The 21704-nt window shown below is 37.7% G+C and overlaps 1 protein-coding gene across 24 annotated transcripts in view; it reads right to left on the bottom strand.

Annotated features, from left to right (window-relative positions):
* LOC128260669 (small conductance calcium-activated potassium channel protein) overlaps positions 1 to 21704 on the bottom strand; it is a 66900-nt gene that overhangs the window by 31634 nt on the left and 13562 nt on the right. For 14 of the 24 annotated variants that reach the window (XR_008268159.1, XM_052993833.1, XM_052993832.1 and 11 more), the window contains 2 exons: positions 20388 to 21560; positions 16840 to 16941 (listed from right to left, as the gene is read on the bottom strand). Coding sequence is in view for 21 of the 24 variants with exons in the window: in XM_052993833.1 (XP_052849793.1) it covers positions 16840 to 16941; positions 20388 to 21560 (1275 nt within the window). In the remaining 3 variants the exon portion in view is untranslated. Of the gene's footprint in view, positions 1 to 5809; positions 6686 to 13847; positions 15221 to 16839; positions 16942 to 20387; positions 21561 to 21704 lie in introns of those variants that run through there. The other 10 variants (XM_052993846.1, XM_052993845.1, XM_052993842.1 and 7 more) reach the window with 6 other exon arrangements.

Here is a 21704-nt window from a genome sequence, read left to right as displayed (position 1 = left end):
CATATTTTGAAGCTTTTATCGTACTTTATCATACTATAGTAACCATATTTCTTATTTAAATAAGTTATTTTTTGTTTTAAAAAATTGTAGCTTAAACCTAGTTTTTCAAAAGAGCCCTAAAATAAAAAAAAAGAACAAACTTAAAATTTAAATTTTTTCAACTTCAAAAATAAAGGCGGTAGAAGATTAAGCAAGTTATCTGAATAATTTACTATATAATTTTAGTTTACTATAATCAACACTATTAACAATTTCGTAGACTTTTCCGAATATTATAACACCTTTTTTAGAACTTGATAATAATATGTTTTACTTATTAAACTACGAAGGATACTTCTGAAAGAATGACATAAATATAAATTTTTAATTTCCCTTCTTTTTAATAAAATAATAATGTTACTGGGACATTTTGCAGATATAGGTTGAAACAATGAATTCTCGACTATGAATTTCTCTCACTATGTGTGTTGTGTATTTGGGACTTGAAAACTTTGCATTACACAATTAGTTCACCCTGAGTGCACAATTTGGTCAGTTGGGGGATACTCAGTTTTTTCCTTTTTAGGAAGTGGAGGAGTGACTGCGGTTAGATTGTAGTCGGTCTTTCATCACTAATCAAATCGGTTCCATATGCCCTAGCACCAAACTCCCTTGGAAGTTCCTTAGATCTGCTGGCGGAGGATTGATTGCTGGAACCACCGACTCGCATAAATAACAAGCCCTAATAAGGGGGCGTGGCGGATTGGGGGTACTGGGGCATTAAGGCTGGAGCGTGCCAAAGCGACGCATTCATTTAATATAATAATAATAACTTGACAATGACAGGGAGACGTCTTCGAAGCGAAACCCTTCAAGGCGACTCGAAGATAGCTAATGTCAATGGGCTGGGCGTGTCACTGGCCCGATATATATATATATATATATATATATATATGTATTATCGGACGAGGTGTTGGTTAGACTTTGCATGTTGCAGGTTCTTATGATCGAAAATCAATATATCTAACCCTATTTTTACCGCACACATACAAACCCACCACACAGTCCATTGAAATGCGAAAAGGCAACCGCAAGAATCGTAAAGGTGACTCAAGTAGTGGGGAAAAAGCCACGAAAAAGTAATAGAATTCGTTAAGGAATTGAAAATTGTTTACTTTTGACTTGTTCGCCAAAGTAGACACACTTAGCAACTACATGATAAAACGACTGGCAATGGAACATATTAAAATAAAAAATAAAAACAAAGAAAAGTCACACAAAACAAAAAAAAACAAATAGAAAAAGACGACAAAAACTCAAATATTTGCCAAACAAAATAAGTAAACATGGGGGCAAAAATATAACGGGTTAACTAGAAGGGGTATTCTGGGTTAAATCCAAAACTATACCGAGGAAAATCATGTTCGACCTAATTATAATATATTTTCCTAACATTAGATAGTTAAACATATTTTCAACATGTGATAAGTTGTATCACATTTATTAAGGTCCTTTGATCTATAAATCCAATACCAAATTTATTAAAATTAAAAAAAAACATAATAATTATAAATTCTATCATGTTCTAGAAATGTTCTGTCCGCAGTACTAAATAAGTAGTTAAGTGGAATATCTTACAAAGTAATTTGATATCCAACTAAAAGTGTATAAAATATTTAGAATATAAAATTATTTTCTGAAAATAAAAAAATTTAAAACTTTCAAGGAGTAGATTTGGTATGCTAAGAAACAACTTGAAGACCACAAAGAAAAAACTTTCATATTTGCGATACCTTGAATTACCCTTATTGAATATATCCCCGATAAAATTTTAGCTGAGTGCATTAGAAATGGGGGCGGGTGAAAGCCTAACCAAATAATTAATAAACAAGCAATACCAAATAGACGGAGCCTGGCCTTGACTCGAATGTTTTTTTATACTTTTGGATGAGCCGCAAAGGACGTAAGTGTGTGCATTTGATGGCGCCGCTAAGGTCTAAGGGGGTGTTAGAGTTAGACTATAGACCAGTTAGACTAGTTAGACTTGGGCTAGCTGAAGGTTAGACCCAGTTAGGCTCGCATGCCCGCTCAATTATCCAAAGGGAAAAACTGAAATGCAAATAGGAGGCGGCGGATGGGCGAAAGGTTTTGAAATTGGAAAGGGCAGCGAAGGGACGAGCAAATTGGTTTCATTTACAATGATTTGCTTCCGCCATAATGACAAACGACCAACTATATATGCGAGCAGGTTCGATTTAATTTGATTGGAATTGAAGTTCAATTTGCTGTTGATTTTGTCGTGAGTTTGTGTCTGATTTGTTTTTTTTTTTCTAGGACAGGCCAATATGACGGTCATGGCCACGTGCTGATCCCCATTGCCCAGTGCGAAAACAATAATAAAACTTTCAGCTCACACACGTGGACATGTAAGTGTGTAATATGGCTGGGAGTCTAAAAAAAACATCTAACAGGCGGTTTGGGAAAAGCGCAGGGAAAACAGAACAGGCATCCATCTCGGGCACGTGTCGCTCCACGTTTTAGTATACGTATATATCCATGTACTGCACACTGCAGGAAACATCAATGCTTGGCCTAAATGTCTTAAATATGTGTCCCTTTATGTCATAGCTTTCCCTTAAGAAGAAAATTCTTGCCTCAAATGCCCTAAGCGCTACAACAGAAATAATGAATACTATCAGTAAATTTAATCATGGAATTTGTATAATATATTTTTAAGGGGGCTAATTTATTATAAAAGTAAAATTTATTTTTTTGATTATGTTAATAAACAATTATAGTGTCCATTTAGTTGGTACTCTCAAAAACATATCAAACAAATGAATCGCCTAATATACTAAATCAAAGCTTCATAGATAAGTTCAATCAATTAAGCTGAATATTAAAGATTAATTTCGTTCCGTATTGAATTTTTAAGTGTGACAAGAACAACAAACTACATATATTGAATACTTTCATTCTTTTTTATCCTAGAGGTACCATTAATATTTTGAAAGATTTTAAATTAAAGAAATTATTTTAGTCATTATAATTTTTCCTCTCTGTGTATGCGTGATTGTGTGTGCTAAGGCATACAAATTTAATCCCTTAAAGAAAATTTTTCTTAACCCGGAACTTTCTGCGCTGGAGATTTGTTTATGCGTGTGCCCATAACGCGAACGTTCGAAAGGCGAATTTGTTAATTGAAATTTTTTGTATTTTGTTATTTCCACCTTCAATTGTAAGGCCGCCCCTCCTTCGGAATCCGCAAGAAATGTATAATCCCACCTACAGCAGAGACGTTCGTAAACCCTCGACCAAATCCCATTTCAAGTGAGTTTAAGGTCTTAGGGCCAAGCCTGATTGAGTAACTTAATAATTCAGAATTGTTTGCAGCCAGTGGGCCTCATTGGGATTTGCATCTTTTTAAGCGGCGAACGTGGACCCATGCGGCGTATGCGTTATCTTTCGCGAGCCCGCCGCCCACTTGGCCACGCCTGCCTAATAATAACAACAATAACAGCAAACGCTGGCAACGTGACGTGTACGCAATAACCAACATTCACCACCACCAACATTCAACCAACATCCGCCCCGTTGCCATTTATTTTTCTTTTGGTTTTTATTTTTCGTTTCCCCTCTTGTTTTATTGTGGATTATTTGGAGTTTTTCACGTTTCGCTGCTCATTTCGTTTGCTTGGCGCTTCGATGCTCCTATCTCGGCCATTGTTGTTACATCCACGGCCTTACATAACAATCATCCAACCACGCAGCCACCCACACACAGTGCCACTTGCGGTTTATCAAACGAAGCTAGTTGCATAAGATTCGCATTGCCATGGCCAAACGAAAAAATGCCATTCTATTTGTTTTTTTCTCCTCGTTTTTGGCCAAAACTGTCAGCCGGCTAAGGATAAGGCTAACGCAAACGCACAAACACACTGGCAGAGGCATGTGACAAAGTCACAAAAAAAAAGAGTGAGAGCACAGGAAATGTCAATCAACAAGCCGGAACTGAAACTTAATGCAACCGGCTTGGAATTCCTACACCATCGAAAACAGCAACAGAGATGTCATAAAAACTCAAAGTAAAAAAAAGAGCAAAAACCAAAAGAAAAAAAGAAAAACCAAGAGAAAACACAGACAAAAGTATGGGAAAATGAAACAGTTAGATGGGCAAAACCAGGTAAGACAGGGCCATGTGCTGCCGGTTAAATGGGTTGACTTGAGCCAGTCTCCAAGGGCTATGACTAGGATAACTCAACTTGAAGTGTAGCAAAAAGACCAAAAAAAAATAGGAGAAAGGAATTGACAGAGAGGAAGGGAAAGAGAGCTGAAGAAAGTAGGGCCAAAATGTGTCGTAACTCTTAGCCGGAATGCTGAAGAAATATGACAGCTCCTGCTTTTCTCCCCCCAGAGACTGTAATTATATTAATATTATCTCTCTTACTTTTACTTTGAAATTTACACGAGATGTTTTTCGTTGTTTTATATAGTCCAATATATATTGGTCGCTTAATGATGGACTTTACTCCGAACTTGTGTACTTCATCTGCCTTTCATAAAATATTCAAGGCGCAAAAAAGTTTATGGTTGAACAAAAAAAGTTTGAATCACTCTTTGAGCTTCTTTCTTTTGCGCCCTTCCTCACATTACTCACATATTGCAATATACACAAATATATATATATATATATATATGCATATATCTTCTCGTCCACACACATATGCGGGAAATCATAAATTTTGCCTACTCTTCGTCCGTTTCGCTTCAAAGTTTTCCCTCTTTTTCTGATTATTTTTGTGTTTTTTCTTTTGCTGAGTAGCGGGCGCCAAGAAATATGCTACGTTTTCCATCAAAGCGAGAGTGAAGCAAAGATAGGAGGTCTCTTTATACTTTTTGAATGGTTTGTGTTGGTGTCAAGATATATTCAATAAAGTCTATTGATATTTTTCACTATTGGTGCGGTGGTCTTCCTTTTTTTAACATTTTGAATGGTGGGGGTGGAAAATATTGAATTTATTCAATTGAGATTTTGGACAATGAGTCTGCAGGATAGCATTTCGATTTTCTAAGAATCTGCATGATTGATTTTCTATTGTTTTCGGTAACTCTAACCCAGCCTGTGTATTTAGCATGGTTTAATTGTGAAATTAAATATTTTTCAAATGTGCTAGCGGTTGAAACCCTTTTTTATGTCAATCTTACAAATTATTTTATTGCTCACTATGCAAAATAAAAAAAGGGAGATTTCATTTTAATACATAACATACAACATTTTTGAACAGCGGAGAGTCTAAAGGAAAATATTATTATTATTTATTGTTAATTTACATATACATACAAGTAATTAATTCTTAAAGTAAGTGTCTAAACCAGGTAGAACAATACTCTTTAGCTTTCTACAAAGGGGATCAGATACACTTGTCACTCAAAACCTCTCAAACTAAATGATAATTTCTTTGTTTCGGCTTTCTTTTCACTACCATTTTTGCCCCAACATCTTTATTGAGAGTTTGGAGAGATATTTATCTATGGATGGGAAATATTGTGAAATATTACTTTTGGTGCTTTACCAGCTCGTTTTCTTTTCTTTTTTTTGCGTTTTCTTGTTTTTTATGAGTCTATTATGTGTATGCCTTCTTTGGCTGTTTTTTTTTATTATTTCCTTTTACTTTCCTTTTTACTTGCTTTTTGGTTTCAGGCGATGCTACGCCGGCAGGGGCGTATAGCTACTTCCGTTATTTTGCCACTTCTTTTTTATTTGTTTTGTGCTTTTGTCTGTTTTTTTTTTGTGTCCCTAATATTTCCCACTATATATTATATTATTCACCTTAATTCGCTTGTTGTTGTCTTCTGGTCTTCCTCCTCTCCTCCTTTAACTTTGCTTTATTTGTTAGTTATCCCTTTATCGCATTGTTTCGTCTTTCATTTTCAATGTTTGTTCGCTGTTGTTGTGTGGGTGAGGTTGTGTGTGTGTGTGAGTGTTAGTGTATGTGTGAGCACCGGAATCCGGTTTAAAAGGAAAGTAACACTATTTCTTCTCTATTTTTTTTCGGTTGCTGTTGCTTTTGCTGTTGTTATTGGTAATAATAACAAATTCACATACACGCACGCACTGGAAAAAAAAAAACGGGACTCGTAAACGTAATTGTAAGTGTAACGGTAACTGTTGTAATTGTTGTTGCTGTGGCTATTATCGGATATTAAAATTACTGTTGGTGACGCTGTTCATTCATGCCTTTGTTGTTATTGTTGTTTTTCGTTTCATTTGTTATTTAAATATACTTTGTTATATATTTGTGTAGTTGTTGTTGTTATTATATTATTATTATTTTTCGCTTTCGAAGGTTTAGCTCTTCTGCGCTCGCTACGTCAGCCATGGGTGTAAACACAATACAGACTGAAACAGAAACCGACCGAGAACTGAAACGAAACGATTCGAAACGGAATCTTCAGAGCGTCGCAGTCGCAGTCGCCGCGGGCAGCGGCGCCGGCAGCGAAAGCGACGAATTAACTCGACCACAATTTTTCCCGTTCTAAAGGAGAGCAAGAAGAGCGAAGAGAGTAGCCGAAAAACCGGAGGCAGAGCAGAACACCCGATCTCTTCGCTCCCAGATCCCGTTACCAAGCCACGTTTGAGAAATAGCCACAGAGAGATACAGTAAAACCTCATAAGCGGCCGCCATTTCAAGCTATGGTTAAAAACAGCTAAAGTAATAAGACATTTACATTTTAATAAAAAATTTTAACCTTTCCTAAGACCGTCCTTAGACAAAATAACTTCAGGTTTTCTGGCCATAATAAAAAAAAACCTGCCGATCTGCATTGCCAAATTAAAAAATTGGTAACACTCAAAAGCTGCAGAAAACTATCAAATAAATATTTTATTCTTTGTGGAGTTTACCAGTCATTCAATTTCGGTCGAATTTATTTCTGGAAACCTGTATTCGGGGATTAAAAAATGATATATAAAAAGTATAGCATACTTATTTGTGACCATTAATTGACCTATAATAAAAAATAATGACTTTAAACATTAATTTTATACATAACAGAAATATTTCCGTTTTGGAGGTTTTCTCGTACTTCTGAAAAGTGAGCAGCTTGCAAAGGGGTGTGGGTGTGGAGTGTGTGTGTGTTTGTGCGGATGTTTTTCCTTTTTTAGACCCAGATTTGCCTGTGAACAACTGTCTTTATCAGCTGAGATGGTCGATGTCAAAGTCCCTGCTCCGCTTTAGCTGCCATTGCGATTGCAATTTAGTTTTCTTGGCCATTATGAATTGACATTGTCATGTGAGTTTAATTTGGCGGCACGCGAAAGGAGCCAACAAATAATGTGAGGTGAAAAAGAGAACGAGTGTGGAAGAAAGTCATAGAGAGAGTCGGCGCTGCCTCGCCTTTTACTCGCTCTTTCTCTCTCCCTATGACTGATTTCCAATCCACTCAACTTTGTTTCACTCTCTCTCTATCTCCCTTTCTCTCTTTAGGGTGTGCTATGGCCATCTTGCTTGCACGCACCCACGAATACACGCACTAAGCAGCAGGTCTCCCACACACCCATATAGAAAATAAGCAGCGACTGCGGCAGAGAAAAAGGCAGAAAAAGAGGAAGAGAAATAGAACCGAAAGGAAGAAGCTGCCGCTGCTTCTTCATATTCTTTGAACTTTGAGCTTTGGTTATGACTTTAAGTTTTTCTTCGTTTTTTGTTTTATTTCCTTCGGTTAACTATATAGCATAATGGTGGACTAACACGCGATACGAAAATCAAAATTGAACTTTACAAGTTAATCCTTTTGCGGTTGCACACAGACACACACATCAAGAGATACTCCTTTTCGGGCATTCAAAATTTTATTTTAGAAATCTAAAAGAGAGGGAAGGAGCGGTAAAAGACAGTGGCGTTCCCAAGAGGTGAACTTTCTTGATTTGAGAAAACGGTTCTAAAGAAACTTAAGAATTACATTACTTTTGTCATGTTTTATAAGTCTTCTTAAGGCTCCCTAAATTTTTTTCACACGTTGAAGTACCAATTATTTTAAATACATGTTCTAAAATGAAGTCTTAAAACGTATGGATTTTGTTTACTTTAAGAAAAAAGAAATGGAAACGGGATGACTTTTAATTCAAACATGAAGATGTAGTTTAATAGGAGTTAGTTGCTTAAGCCTATTTTCTCTAGTAATAGTCTAAAGCTTTATTTAACAGAGGGTTCACTTTATAAAGTGAATATAATATGACACAAAAATTCCTAAGGGGGAGTTTAGCCCCCGAAACCCCCTTCGGCGTGCGCCAGAGCGGGAGAGTGAGAAAAGAAAGAGAGAGCGGCTTGTCCGTGGCCTTCGGTTGGTCCTGCGCAGTGGAAAACTCCGATTTGCGTAAGGTGATGGTCTCCGCGGCCTCCCCACCCATCTGTATTTCCCGCCCCCCTCTCGTACTCCCCTGCAGACCTCGGTACTCCCCCAACATCCAGGCAGTCCCAAATGGATGCTCAATTCAAAGCTCCAGCTACGCGATTTCATTGTCATCGGCATTTGCCGCTGCTCCAGTCGTATTCGTCAATAGTCACGTTGTTCAGCTATATTTTGTGCATGCAAAGCATATACGGTAGACCCACAATAAGATGAAGCTTGCAAGGCACAGAAAAAAAATATATTGCCACTAAAATGTATAAACAAGGTATAATAATTATGGTAATTGCATAAATACATTACATGAAGTTTGTATTTCAAATTGTTGATTTACTACAATAACTTTTTTAATTTCTATTTAAATAAAGAATTTTTTTGATAAATAAAGAGGAGGGTTCTTTCATAAAATAAACGCTAAGAAATGGAAAAATATTTCATATTTAAAAAAAAATAGTTTTTGCCTAAGCTTTGAACAAGTAACACACATTGAAATCGTTATTTTCAAAAAGAGCGTTGTAAAAAATAATATTTCAAAATTCTAAAGGAAACATTTTTAATAAAATATAATCGGAATAATCACATGAAATGTTTCAAAGAAGCTTGACTGTGCGAAAACCTCACACCACCACACCAACACACTCGTACATCACACGGATACGCCTGCACTAGCACACACTTAAAAAACCCTCTCACAGATACGCGGATGCATTCTTTGGCGCTGATGAACTGACAAATGAATTGGCTTAGCAACCGATGTTTATGGCATAGCAACGCATCCCCCACATCCCCGCAATCCACCCACTTCACCTTACTTTCCAGGCCTCTTTAAGCCGTTAATTCTTCATCCGGAATCATAAGGAATCACTCAAGCCACGGAGAAATTTAAATCATACTGTCTGCGCACTTAATTCAAAGGGACATTGCATTGTCCTGTTTCGCTGATCCACTTCGGAGCGGACCCTTTTCAAATAATACTTATAAACTGCAAAAAATCAGAAGCTCAAATCTACGTTTCTCAATATAATCACATATTTGCATGCTATAATTCACATTGGGGATATCTATTTCATGAATAAGGAAAAAAGAAGCAAATTTCGGCAAGCCGAAGTTTATATACCCTAGCAGCTATTGCAAAAGTTAAATATTTTTTAAAACTTATAAATTTCGATTTTTATGCGTATATTTTATGTGAAAATTTAATGAAATAATTAAGGCTAAGTATATACATAAAACAAAATTAATTACAGCTTTCATGAATATTCGCAGTGCACATAAGCGGCTTTTCTTGCCAGAGCAAACAATCAACAACTTGAGCTTGGAATCCCTTACGTGGAAATCTAGAGGGGCCAACCACTTGATTCATGCGGTACTGCAAAGCCGTCTTAAAGTACCACTCATTTAAATAAATTAATGCATTTTGTGCAACACCCAAGCAATTGTCTCGAGTGTCCATCAGTTGAGGACTAAATTAACGTGCACATAGGACATCGCACCTAAATCCACACGTCTCCGAAACTCCAGGAACCCCACCGTATGACAATCCCGCCCCCATTTTGCACAATCGTCGACCCAGATATCAAATGGAAATGTCAACGCAAACGACAGATAGTCAAAATGTTGTCATGTCGGATTTTGAATAATTCATTGAAATGAAAACTTTATGCATTTGTCAGCCATTTGCCATTCCAGCCCCTCTCGCCCTGCACTTTTACTTTTCCAATGTGGGGATTGCGTTCGACGATGGTCAGGATTGGAGCCGTCTTCGACGGTGGCTTATTCCTTGATTGTCTCCTCGTAAATACGAGTGCCACTGCAAGCTGACTCACAAAAATCCTGGATTTGGTAATGGGAATCCAGAAATCTTGGCAAAATGTTAACTATTTAATAGTATTTCTGTGTTTTCTGGGTTTCAGTTCGATAGTTGGCTGGTCGCAAAATCATGCATTTCTTCCTGAAACAAGTTATTTTTATTATCTTTAGAATTTCTTAATTTCACATTTAAGGGGGTTGTTAAATTTGTAAAGTTTCTCCAAAGGCAATCTTCATATATAATTGTCTGTTTATCAGTCGGCTGACTTTCACTTTTGTAACATTCGCAACAAGTTTTAAACTTTTTAAGTACTTTGATAAAGGCATTCCAATTGCTAAATTCAAAAACAACAATTTACTAATATTGATTTAAGCCCTTTAATCGGATTTTATTGGGTCAAGTTTGAGGGTTTCAAATGGGGAGTTTTTCCTAAGGAATACTAAATAGGGTTCATTAAACCAATTTCAGTACATAACTTGACCTGACCTCGTTCAAAATCAGTGAAAGTCATAGTATGTCTCATTGAGATGGGGCTTGTATTGGTAATTTTAAGGTCCTTAAGTCACTATTTGGAAGTCCAAAAGGATAATTAGAAGCCTCCCAAGATCGGCGGTGAGTGAATCATAGATCAACCCGGTCGCCACTGCACCTGCACAGGTGTATGCCCTCAAAGGCCGGACATCTGGTTAAGCGATTGTGCCTTGGCAAATGACTCAGAACAGCTGTACAAGCGGACTCGATGTGGCGCGACCTTTAGACGACGTCGATTTCAGACCCATTGGTCCGGTGCGGCGCGGTCTTTAGTTTACGGTCTACGGTTTACGGTTCGGGGACAGTCCGCTGAAAGTGCCTCTTGTCATATTTTATTGATGGACACTTGGGCAAATAGCGGGCATGCACTTGCAAAGATATACGGCCGAGCACATCCATCTAAACGGATATAATATATATAAAATGGATGGGAGGGGAGAACTGCAGTCGCGGTCGAAGACTATTATCATGAAATTTTAAAAAGTTTCTCGACTATTTTTTCGCCGCATAATGCCGAGGCAATAAGTTATTGCACTATTGAGGCCACCTGGCCAACGATTTTCACCGTCGCATTGAGGAACCACCTCTAAAGTCAACCCAACAACAACAACAACAACGACACACACTCAAGCACACACACAAACACGCACACACACACAGACACAGACAACGTTCACTTGGTCGATTGTGAGTCCTCGAAATGCAGACATATGGACATGAAGTTAAAAGTCGCAAAGCAAATGCCTTAAATATTTTAGATGACACCCCGTAATACCCATTGGGAATGCATATATATAATATTTATCATCATCTAAACATGCACGCATGTGTGATTACGCCCATTTGTATAGGGCATCCATACACGGTAAAGAGTAAATATATGTATAGTACATTCATCGATAATTCATGACAACGATCTGAGGCACAGTTCAATCCCGAGGGTTTTGGTTCTCTCCGTTGCTCATATGCCATTAATTACGTGGCGATTGGCATTGTTTAAACTGTGCCGGAATTGCCTGGTCAATCGGCAAGACCATATATCAATATGTGAAGAAGAATATGAAGCAGTAGCCTAGTTTATGGACTATCTTTAACCCGAAAATTGTGACCCTGAATTCTCTTTATTGCGATTCCCGCATTATAATGATGGGGACGATGATGATGATGATGATGATGCGATCGTTATTTAAGTCCAAATCGAAACCGAAACTGCTTGCGTTGTAAACAATATATCAAAGTGAAAGATACAGAAGCAGGGATCGGGCGATATGATCCGAACACTTGAGCGAACTTTATGTCTTTATGGGCGTTTTTCTTGTGTTTCGAATGCTGATGATGGAATAGCTAAATAGATGACTCGCCCTCTCCTCCCTTCCTTTTCAGAACCGCCCCCTTGTTTGCCGCCTTTGTTGATGAGCCGTTTTCCCACATTTGTTTTGTGTTATTGCTTTCATAGGCCCCACTCCGCAAATTAATATCCAGCCATAATATCTTGGCCATAAGGATGTTTTCAATTGGTCATTAGTATCTTATATTTGCAAAATATATCCAGCTTAGTTCTCTAAAAACAGTTTGTTAAAATTTAGATTAAAACTACTTCTAATAATTATAACTTTTATATAGCACTCATGTTTACATTGTTTCACTTTTGTTATTTCTTAAACATTACAAAAATCTTTTAATGGCCATAAATATTTTATCAGCTTCCGGCTATTATTTCTTTGATATGTATAGCTATTACGTAACTATACAAACGCCTGTGTGCATAACAAACTTTGAGAGTTAAACATAAAAGTTAAAGACATCTTAAAGTTTTATTTTCTTGAAACCATTGCCTTAAGTTTGCACTTTAAAAATGCAATTGATTTCAAAATCTAAACAAATTCCCAGTGGCTATATTTTCTCAGCATAAATTGTATTTTTTTTCTTTTATGAAACCACTAGCATTTGCCATTTCTGTGAAAATTTGGCCAAACCCTCGTGACTTTTTGCAGGGTACAAAAGTTTCGTTGCCCGAAACATTTTTCCCAAGAGTTCCATCGTGTGTCTGCGATTTGTTTTTGTTCTGTGCTGCAGATGCTTTGGTTGAAAATAACTTCGTATCGCGCAGAGACAACCGAAAGAGACGGAGCGAATGGAGGAAAAGAGACGGCGACAGGGAACGCGAGCGGTTTATTTATTTTTATAGTTTGGACTCTGAGGCAAAACGGACACGTGGAAGCCGCCGACGAAATGGCAAATGGAAATGGCATACAAATGGCCAGCAGATAAGATAGGTACGTCATAGTTTCGTGGCAGCACTGAGGAAAAGGCCTACGTTTAAAATCAAACTATAATCCATAGTTTGAGATTCGCAAGTGAAAATTTTCTGGCAAACAAATTAATCCTTCAGGCCAACATGTCGTATACGCAATTTGCGGTCCTACTTTAATGACAATGCAATAAAACGCATACGACATGTAATCCATTAAGAAGTTTTATACAGCATACTTTAAGCCCATTTATAAAAGATTTGAAGTTTTACAGAGGAGGAAATTAATTTATTTAAGAGTTTGATATACAAAAGTGTAATGTTTTAATATTATTAAACCACCCCAAAAAACATGTTTACTTAATTTATATAAATTTTAATTACTTTATATTTTTAGCCGTTCCTTTTAACATTAAGATTTGAATTTAATTATGGGAATACGATAAAATCTGATAGTCTCAGTTAATTTTCATTTATTTATGTTATTTCAATCTTATTTCTTTATTTATCAGCTTTTTTATTTGTTATATATATGTATTTGCAGTGGTTTCTTCCAATATTATGCTTTGAACTTAGTTATGGAATATAATACAATTTTGAGCTATCAGTAACTTAGAAGATCTTTATACCTCACTTTTAATAAATTTAATCGCTGGTTATATATTTTCACTGTTTCTACACATTATTTTGCCTTGAATTTAGATTTAGATCAAAACACAATTTCAAGATATTGGTTAGGGCTTTCTACCTAACTATATATTAATTTAATCAAACTTTGACCTAAGACGATTGTTATTTTGCCAGCAATTTTCTATGAATATTCAGATTCAGACAAAGCCCTGCCAATTTGTTTGAGTGCAGTCTTACCAGAATGGGCCGCTCGTTGGCGTAGGACAGCTTGCGTGTGTTGCGCAGCGTTTCCAGCCAGAGGGAGTTCCTGCGGGCGGCACTCGTGGCGCCACCGACGCTGCCCGTTCGCGTCATTAGAGCGGCGGCCGCGTTCACCGGTTGCGACATTTGTCGCATCTGCGGCGGTATCTGTGTCGACGTCATCAGCACCGTCAGCGACGGCGACCGCGAAGGGGTGGGCGAGGGGGAGGGAGAGGCGGACGCCGAGGGTGATGGGGTTGATGACGTTGACACCACCACCGACGTGGGCGGTGGCAAAGGAGGCGTGGCCTGGCATTTCTGGTAGAGAGCGCCCTGATTACAATCGTTATCCATGCAGGAGGCCGGCGACATGCTCTGCTCCTCCAAGCGGTTTTTAAATTAGATCCCCGAAGATCCAAAAATATGTTTTAGGTTTCCAAAATGACCTATCTAGAAATGGTTGGCTTTTATTTATTACTTAACATGTTTTGCTTTGGAAACATCTTTTTAAAAAACACCAAATATGCTAAACGTGTGAATAGAGTTTCAATATCATATTTTCACAACCACACTTGTTTTGTTTCTTTGCATCGATTATATTCCAGAGTTTGAACCTTTATTAAGACTCGAAAATATTCCAACAGTGGAATGTTTTCTTTATAATCTCACTGTTTTTGTTTTCTTAATTGTTCGCAAATCTTTTTGCTTTTCGGAAAATTACAAGTACATACAAACATGTTGTGTTAATTATTGTTAAAAGATTTTCAAGCAAAACAAGTAAATTGTTTATTTTAATTGGCAATTCTCAATTCTGGCCGGTTACAGTTTAACACCGCATTGTTTAAACAATGATTTATTTGTTTTCTTCCTGGAATTAATTTTATGTTACAAATTTCATGGTACACTTGTTTTTCGGAAAGAAAACGCTCATTGTCAACACACACGCACACAGAAAAAAAAAAAGGATTTTCTTCACAAAATAATCGACGAACCGCAACGGACGAATAACCGATGAGTTTTGATTTGAATTTAATTTGATTTGGGAATTATTTCTGGCCACCAGTATTTCGACTTTCGACTGCGTAATTGTCCAGAATGTAAACACAATGGGGAAGCAGACACAATTCAGCATTTCCACAAGCCGTTCACGTCCATTATTGACCGATCCGATCTGCAAGCGATCTGGAAAATGAGCGACAAAGAGCGAGGTCCGGCGATCGGGATCGAGATCGAGATCGAGATCTACATCTACATCTAGATCTAGATCGAGAGCGATCCCTTCCGACGACGCCACACAAATGGCCAGCCCACCAAAAGTTTTATTTATATTCCAATCTGGTGTGCTCCTGCCTCTTTTTTCGTTCTTTTCTATTTGGTTCCGCCAATCTAGCGAAACATGGGAGAACATACGTACATTTTAGTACGGACTTCGAGATACTCTGTATTGACAATTCAATTTATTAATTAGTTTAGTGTAAGTTGAACTCAAGAAACGCTTTTTCTAGGTATAGATTTAAATAACTTTTTAAAAGTTATAAAACCGTAAAAAATAAACCAGAGATGTGAAAGCCCAAAACCTGGTGTATTTTGAAGCCCATAATCTGAATCCAAAGTATGAACCCCCCATTTGTAATATTAAGACACACAATATACCCTTTTAGGGATAGTACCGATTATAGAGAACAACTTCTTTGGTTGGATCTTGTGGAACGGATCGCAATTGGAAGTGGAATTCAGTGGACAAAAAGCAGCAGGTGGATTGGCCAAATGAGAGCAACTATTTTAGAGAGCGATGAGAGAAACATCCTCTTGGGGAAAAAAGGGAGAAGGTGAGGGGGGAAACACCTGATCGCGTCGACGTCATGGAAATGAAAATGTTGCAGCTTTTAGTGAGGGAAATAATATTAAATGCTTCCGCTCGGCACATAATTGTTGCCCGTCAAACACAACAAAAAGACAAATGCTAAACTTTACGAGTACCCTATACAACTTTATTACTCTCAGAAGTCCATAATCATTTAGAGCAATTAAGATATAAATACCAAATGGGTTTTTGATCATTATTCTCTATATATGCTGAGTCGTTTTTGATTTAATAAAGGAAACAAGTAATATTTATAAATGTAAATTTAAGATATTGGTTAAAACATTTGTATAAGGTAATAAGTTCTTTTTTCCCAAAAAATTCAATAGTGTACCACATATTTCCGAATTAATAGTACAAGTTTAAAAATGTTTTTCATTTTGTATAACCATAGAATATAGATATAGGGATCCCCCAAAAGTTTGACTCAGTACAACAAAAACAAAACGGTGCTCTTTGTTTTCATCACAAATAACGACAGTCAGTGCCAAAGAAATTGAAATCAACTACATCTTACCTGTGGCGAAAAGTCATCGTTAATTATTATACGTAAACTAATTAGGGGTAATACATTATCTACGGATCTAAATTCAAAAACGGATGCAAAAGCAAACGGGATGCTGAAGCGGTTTTGGAAGTGAATGCGAGATTATGGGATGCGAAAGTTCAAACTTGAGCTACAAAGCGGCCAAAATGCTCAAAACGGGTTCAAAACGGATAATTTTGAGTTTTGTTTAATGTTATTTTTTGATTTTTGTGAGATTTCTAGGGGAGATTGAATATGAACATTGACGCAGTGCAGACTAGGAAGAAACGATAGCCAAACGCAAGCCGATTGCACAGGGGCATTTATCATTTCGCAGCATAATGCATTATGTTATCGATAACAAGCTACTTGACCGCTGGGAGGCGGGAAGGTCATTGCGGTGCCATTGGAAATTAACTTTGGTTTTTTATTTGCTTTTTTGGTTTTTTTTTGGAACTTTGGTTTTTGTTTTTTTTTTTTTGGAATTTTGGAACTACTTTGGTTCATTCTAAATATTTATGTACACAATAAATAAATTAGTTTATTTCGGCAAATGGGTTTTGTTTTGTGATTTTTGCATTGTTTTACTTGTTAAATACCATTTTGGAGCATTGGAGCGTTTCGTTAGTGGCCTCGGTGAAGGCTCTTCGAAGGCGCAACTTTCGGCTTTCGGACAAGGTGCGAGGCATTAGAAGAACGCCCTGAAGAGATTGCGAGAGTTGATGCGACAGCGATTAGTACAGATTTGTATAGTTAGATTAGTTAGTTGCTAAGCTACTTTCGGGAATTCCAATGGGTTTTTTTTTTGGTTTTCTGGGCAAGAGCTTAAACTTAGGATCTGGATCTGGCTGGATAGTAGCGGTTAAAATACGTAGAAATCACTCTTACGAGTACAGTGCGTTGCGAAAGTGAAAGGCATCATGTGTCAGGGTTTCCCGTTTATTAAACTTTTTTTTTTTCAGATTTTATGTACTTCGGAAAAACTAATTTAATAAAGTTATAAACTTGTTTTTGCCTTTTAGTTAAATCATTTAAGTAAAAGTCATAGTAATTATTGAAATTGTTCAATTGCATAGTTAGCTATTTAATAAAATATAATATGTGCCACTACCTTATAATTCGATTGATTTTGAATTACTTTAAAATTTACCAGGCAGCTTCATTTAATTGAAGTATTTATTGTTTATCAATTTAAGGATATTTTTGTACCCTCCTTGCACTTGCAAAACGCACTGCACATATATATGTATACAAGAATGAGGATATTTTAGAATACAGTCCAAACTACATAGATACTATAGACAGGAACTTAAGCGCTAGATAGTATTATTACTTACTAGAGGATGTTCGATTACAAAGATATATATTTATATTAAGGATAGTTATAAAATAATGTATGTATATATATGATGAATAATGGCGGGATACCCTGCATCTAAAAGTTTAATATGCGAATTGAGTGTTATGCTTAAAATTGTCAAACATGGTACAATATGATATGATATGATTTGATATGATATGCCTGATAGGTAATGACGGGCTTTTTCGACACGTGTAATCCTAAGGGACTGCCGGGTATATTTTATATGGCGAAGGGGAAAGTTCATTGCATGTTGCATAATTAAATAGCGAGCTTTTAAACAATACAAACAACATAGGTCAACGAATGTGGAAAGCGGAAAACCGAAGACAATTGAAAACTTTAAATATGTTGAAGCTTTCGCCATTAGACCCCATGCAGGAAAAGCTCCGCAAAAGCTCTTTTGAAAGCGAGGGGGTTATGTGAAAAAAGGCATCCGCAGGGGAATTGCATATACAAATTGTTTGTTGTCTTTTACATTCGTGTTAAATGTGGCTTGAAAGCTTTTGGCCCATTTGCATGGAAAGCCGTTAAATGTTGGGGATTTAGTTTACCGCCACTCTACTCATTAACCATTACTTTGCTGTCTTAACCGCTAGTTTTTTGAAAACGAAAAGCTTTCGCTGTGCCCCGAAGCTGTCATAAATGTTTTACCGCCACCCATTCCCTTCTGCGTTTGGAGGACTTCCTATCCCCCTGACTATTGCCGACGAAAGTGTATGACAGCGAACCCAACGCAATTATCTATAAAAACTGAAAAAAAAAACAACAAAAAAATAAAATATCAAGAAATGCGGGAGTCCTCGGAGGGGAAAATAGAAAAACGCGACGGCAAATGTCAAAGAGTGAAAACATTCATCAATCATGGTAAGGTCACTGCCGGCATGAAGGAAGAAGCGATATCATTTTTTTCCCATCTATATTTATATATTTCTTTCTCATTTTTCCTTTTTTTTTCGAGATATTTATGGACGGCAAAAGTTCAGACACGTTGGGCGTAAATTGATATTAATTATAAAGGAGAGATGAAAGATATAGATGGAACGACTAGAAATTGTATTTTTCGTAGCACTTAACAATTCAATTGCCACATGAATAATCAATTTTCAGACTGCAGGAAAGAAATGTCTTAATTGCGTTTGTTGGATTCTCATCATTAAATGGTAAAATGGTAAAATGCTAAATGGTAAATGGTAAATGGTAAATGCTCTTAGGCCCACCTACTAGGACCCCCATTTTCATTTTCCATTTTCGTTCAAATAGCGTGTAAACAAAATTTTTAATTATGCCCACCGAAAGTAATGCAAAAGAAAGACTGAGAAAAAAAAAAGCAAATGTTTAGAGGCAACCAAATGCGATTGAAGGTGGCCAAGCGGGCAAACGAACAAAATAATTGTTCAACCAACGCCGCGTATGAGCAATATTGATTTTCACTAATTGGATTTTAGCGCGCGAAAAACGTTAAATGACCAAATGTAGAAGACAGCGGAGATTGGTGAAAAAGAAATAAATTCAACGAAAACAAACCGAAAGAAAAACAGCAACAAAGTAAGCAAATCGCAATTCGCCAGCGTTTTATGATTATTAGAAAACATCTATGGCATAAATAAAGAAATCCGAACTGAACATAAAAAAAACATCTTGGAGGGATTTTCGTGTGTTTATGAAGATGAGTTATTGGCATTGAATTTGGCGGTGAGTATTTCATATGAGAGAGTTTAACAACTAGGAAATAACATTGGATACTTTTAATAGTTTCTATAAGTGAGACATCAAAATTATGGCGATATTTTTTGATAATATATATGAATGACACAAAACGAAGAAGTCTTCTAGCCGAAATGTCTTAAAAACACAATTAATAATAAACCCCTTTTTAAAAAATGTTAACCATTTTGGTCACTCTATCAGCAATCTTTATAAGGCTGGTCACTTTAAGTTTACTCGTTCGCTTTACTTTTCCAAGCAATAGGTTTTTCCTGTCTTTCTGAACTTGAATATCCTTTAACGCAATTATATATTTAGAGTAACGAAAGATCTGGGAATTGTTTATATGAACACAGAACATCGAGTGCGATAGTGGCTACATAACATCCAATTTACAGGTATATACTTATGTATAGAGAAGGGATATGCTGAATTAATATACTATATATGATACATAGAGGTCTGTGTACACACCGAGCGCTAAGGGTACTCCTGGGTGGCGTCCACTCGGACATTTATGAGCTGGGCGATTGCAGATGGCTTATGTACATGAATTATGTACAGGGGGGTCATGGCAATGTAAGCACTTGGAAAAAAAATACTATTTGAAATCAAAAAAGCACTTACGATTTTTACTGAAATTTACTAAACAAATTTTAAATTTAATGAATTGATAACTATTTTTTCTTTTAAGTAGTTTAAATTAAGAAATTTAGTTACTTATAAGCATGGTCACACTTTCAAAGTGTTTAAGAGCTGGTCTCTCTAAAATAGAACATTTTCTATAGCATTTCACATTTGTTTTTACAAAATTTAAAATTGTTTATAGACATATTGATAGTCTATCTATACTATCTTAAATCGTATACAATTTTTTTTTAGTTCAATATTTAGTGGAGTCAGAAGTGTCTTTTGTCAAAGAGAAGTGATTTTCTGATTTTTTTCCAAGTGTGGGTGGCTAAGTTTGCCTCCCCCCTTTAAAACAAAAAATGTATATATGAAAAGGGGGGGTGGTCGGGTGACCTGGGTAGAGGGGCTTTAATATTGTATTTTCCATTGGGTCTACCAACTGATTCTCACCTGCTTAAAGGGCCGCATTCCTCCATTGATCCGCAGGGAGTCGGCTGCAATCCCAGCGATTCCATCGCCGGAACTTTCGCGCAATTGCTTCAGCGAGACATTGGGAACCGTATGCGAATGGGAGTGGGCGTGGCCGACGCAGGCAGAATGCGGTCCGCAGCAAATCGCCGTACTGCTCGATTCCGGCTGCGAACTTTGCCGTATTATCCGTGATCCATTTGTGGGCGATGAGGTGATTAGAACGGGCGGCACTTGCTGCTGTTGCTGCTGCTGCTGCAGATGTTGCTGCTGTGCCAGGTGTTGTTGTTGCAATTGATAGTGTTGCTGCTGTTGCAGGTGATGGTATTGCTGCTGCTGCTGCTGTTGCTGTTGCGGCAGGGCCGAATTCGATATGCAAATGGCCATGGAGCCGCTGAGATTGCCCTGCTGGAAGGCACTTTTCACGCTGTCGCGGGAGGCGGAGCGATCGATCAGCGTGGTGGGCGTGGTGGAAGCACGTCGACTGCAATTGCGGCACGCCCTGCAGCGACTGGGCACGCTGGGCGGTATGCTCGAGGCCAGGTTCTGATATGACGAGGTGCCCAAATTGGGGTGACTAACACCCGGACTGGAGCTGTGGCTATGGCTATCGCCGGGCTTTAGGCTTAAATTCATAATTGATATGGTCGGTTGTTGTTGCTGTTGCTGTTGCTGTAGCTGTTGCTGTTGTTGGTTACTACTTGTTCCCTGACTGTGGCTGTCTTGGTCCTCTTCGTGTACTTCAATGTCAGGCACTATGCTGCTGCGGACCAGACCCTGCTCCACATCCTCCTCGTGGCCAGTTCCGCCCCCTCGCATGCTCTCCTCGGAGCCCATCCTCGCATGCTGCGACTGCTGCGGACTGGTCAAGTAGGTGGAAGTGCGATCCTGCCGCATCAGCGTCGGCTTGGAAGCCCCAGCTCCGGCCGCGGAGTTCGAACCCGCCGACGCCGATCCGCCCCCGGAGCCCGATCCCGACGAGGTGGTGGACGCCCCCGTCGTTGGGCCATTTGTGGAGCTACTCTTCACCTGGCGCAGCAGAGCCGTCCGACCGCCTCCTTTCGAGGGATTCGAACTGCTCACCAGCAGCGAGTCCGTCTCCTCGGAACTCACGTAGCCTGAGTTGGTGGTGTCGTTTAGCTTTTGAATTGACATCTATAATGACAAAAAAAAAAACAAAACACGTTTAAATTCTCTTCCAAAAGCAAAAAACAATAAGTAAAATCAGACTTGGATTATTGTAAGCCAAACTTGAAATTTGATGGTAGTAATTTATATTTATATTTAACTTTATGTATT

The sequence above is a fragment of the Drosophila gunungcola genome, assembly GCF_025200985.1.
Source record: "Drosophila gunungcola strain Sukarami chromosome X unlocalized genomic scaffold, Dgunungcola_SK_2 000036F, whole genome shotgun sequence".
NCBI lineage: Eukaryota > Metazoa > Arthropoda > Insecta > Diptera > Drosophilidae > Drosophila > Drosophila gunungcola.
The sequence above is the reverse complement of the archived record's forward strand: the minus strand, read 5'-3'. Positions and strand labels throughout refer to the sequence as shown.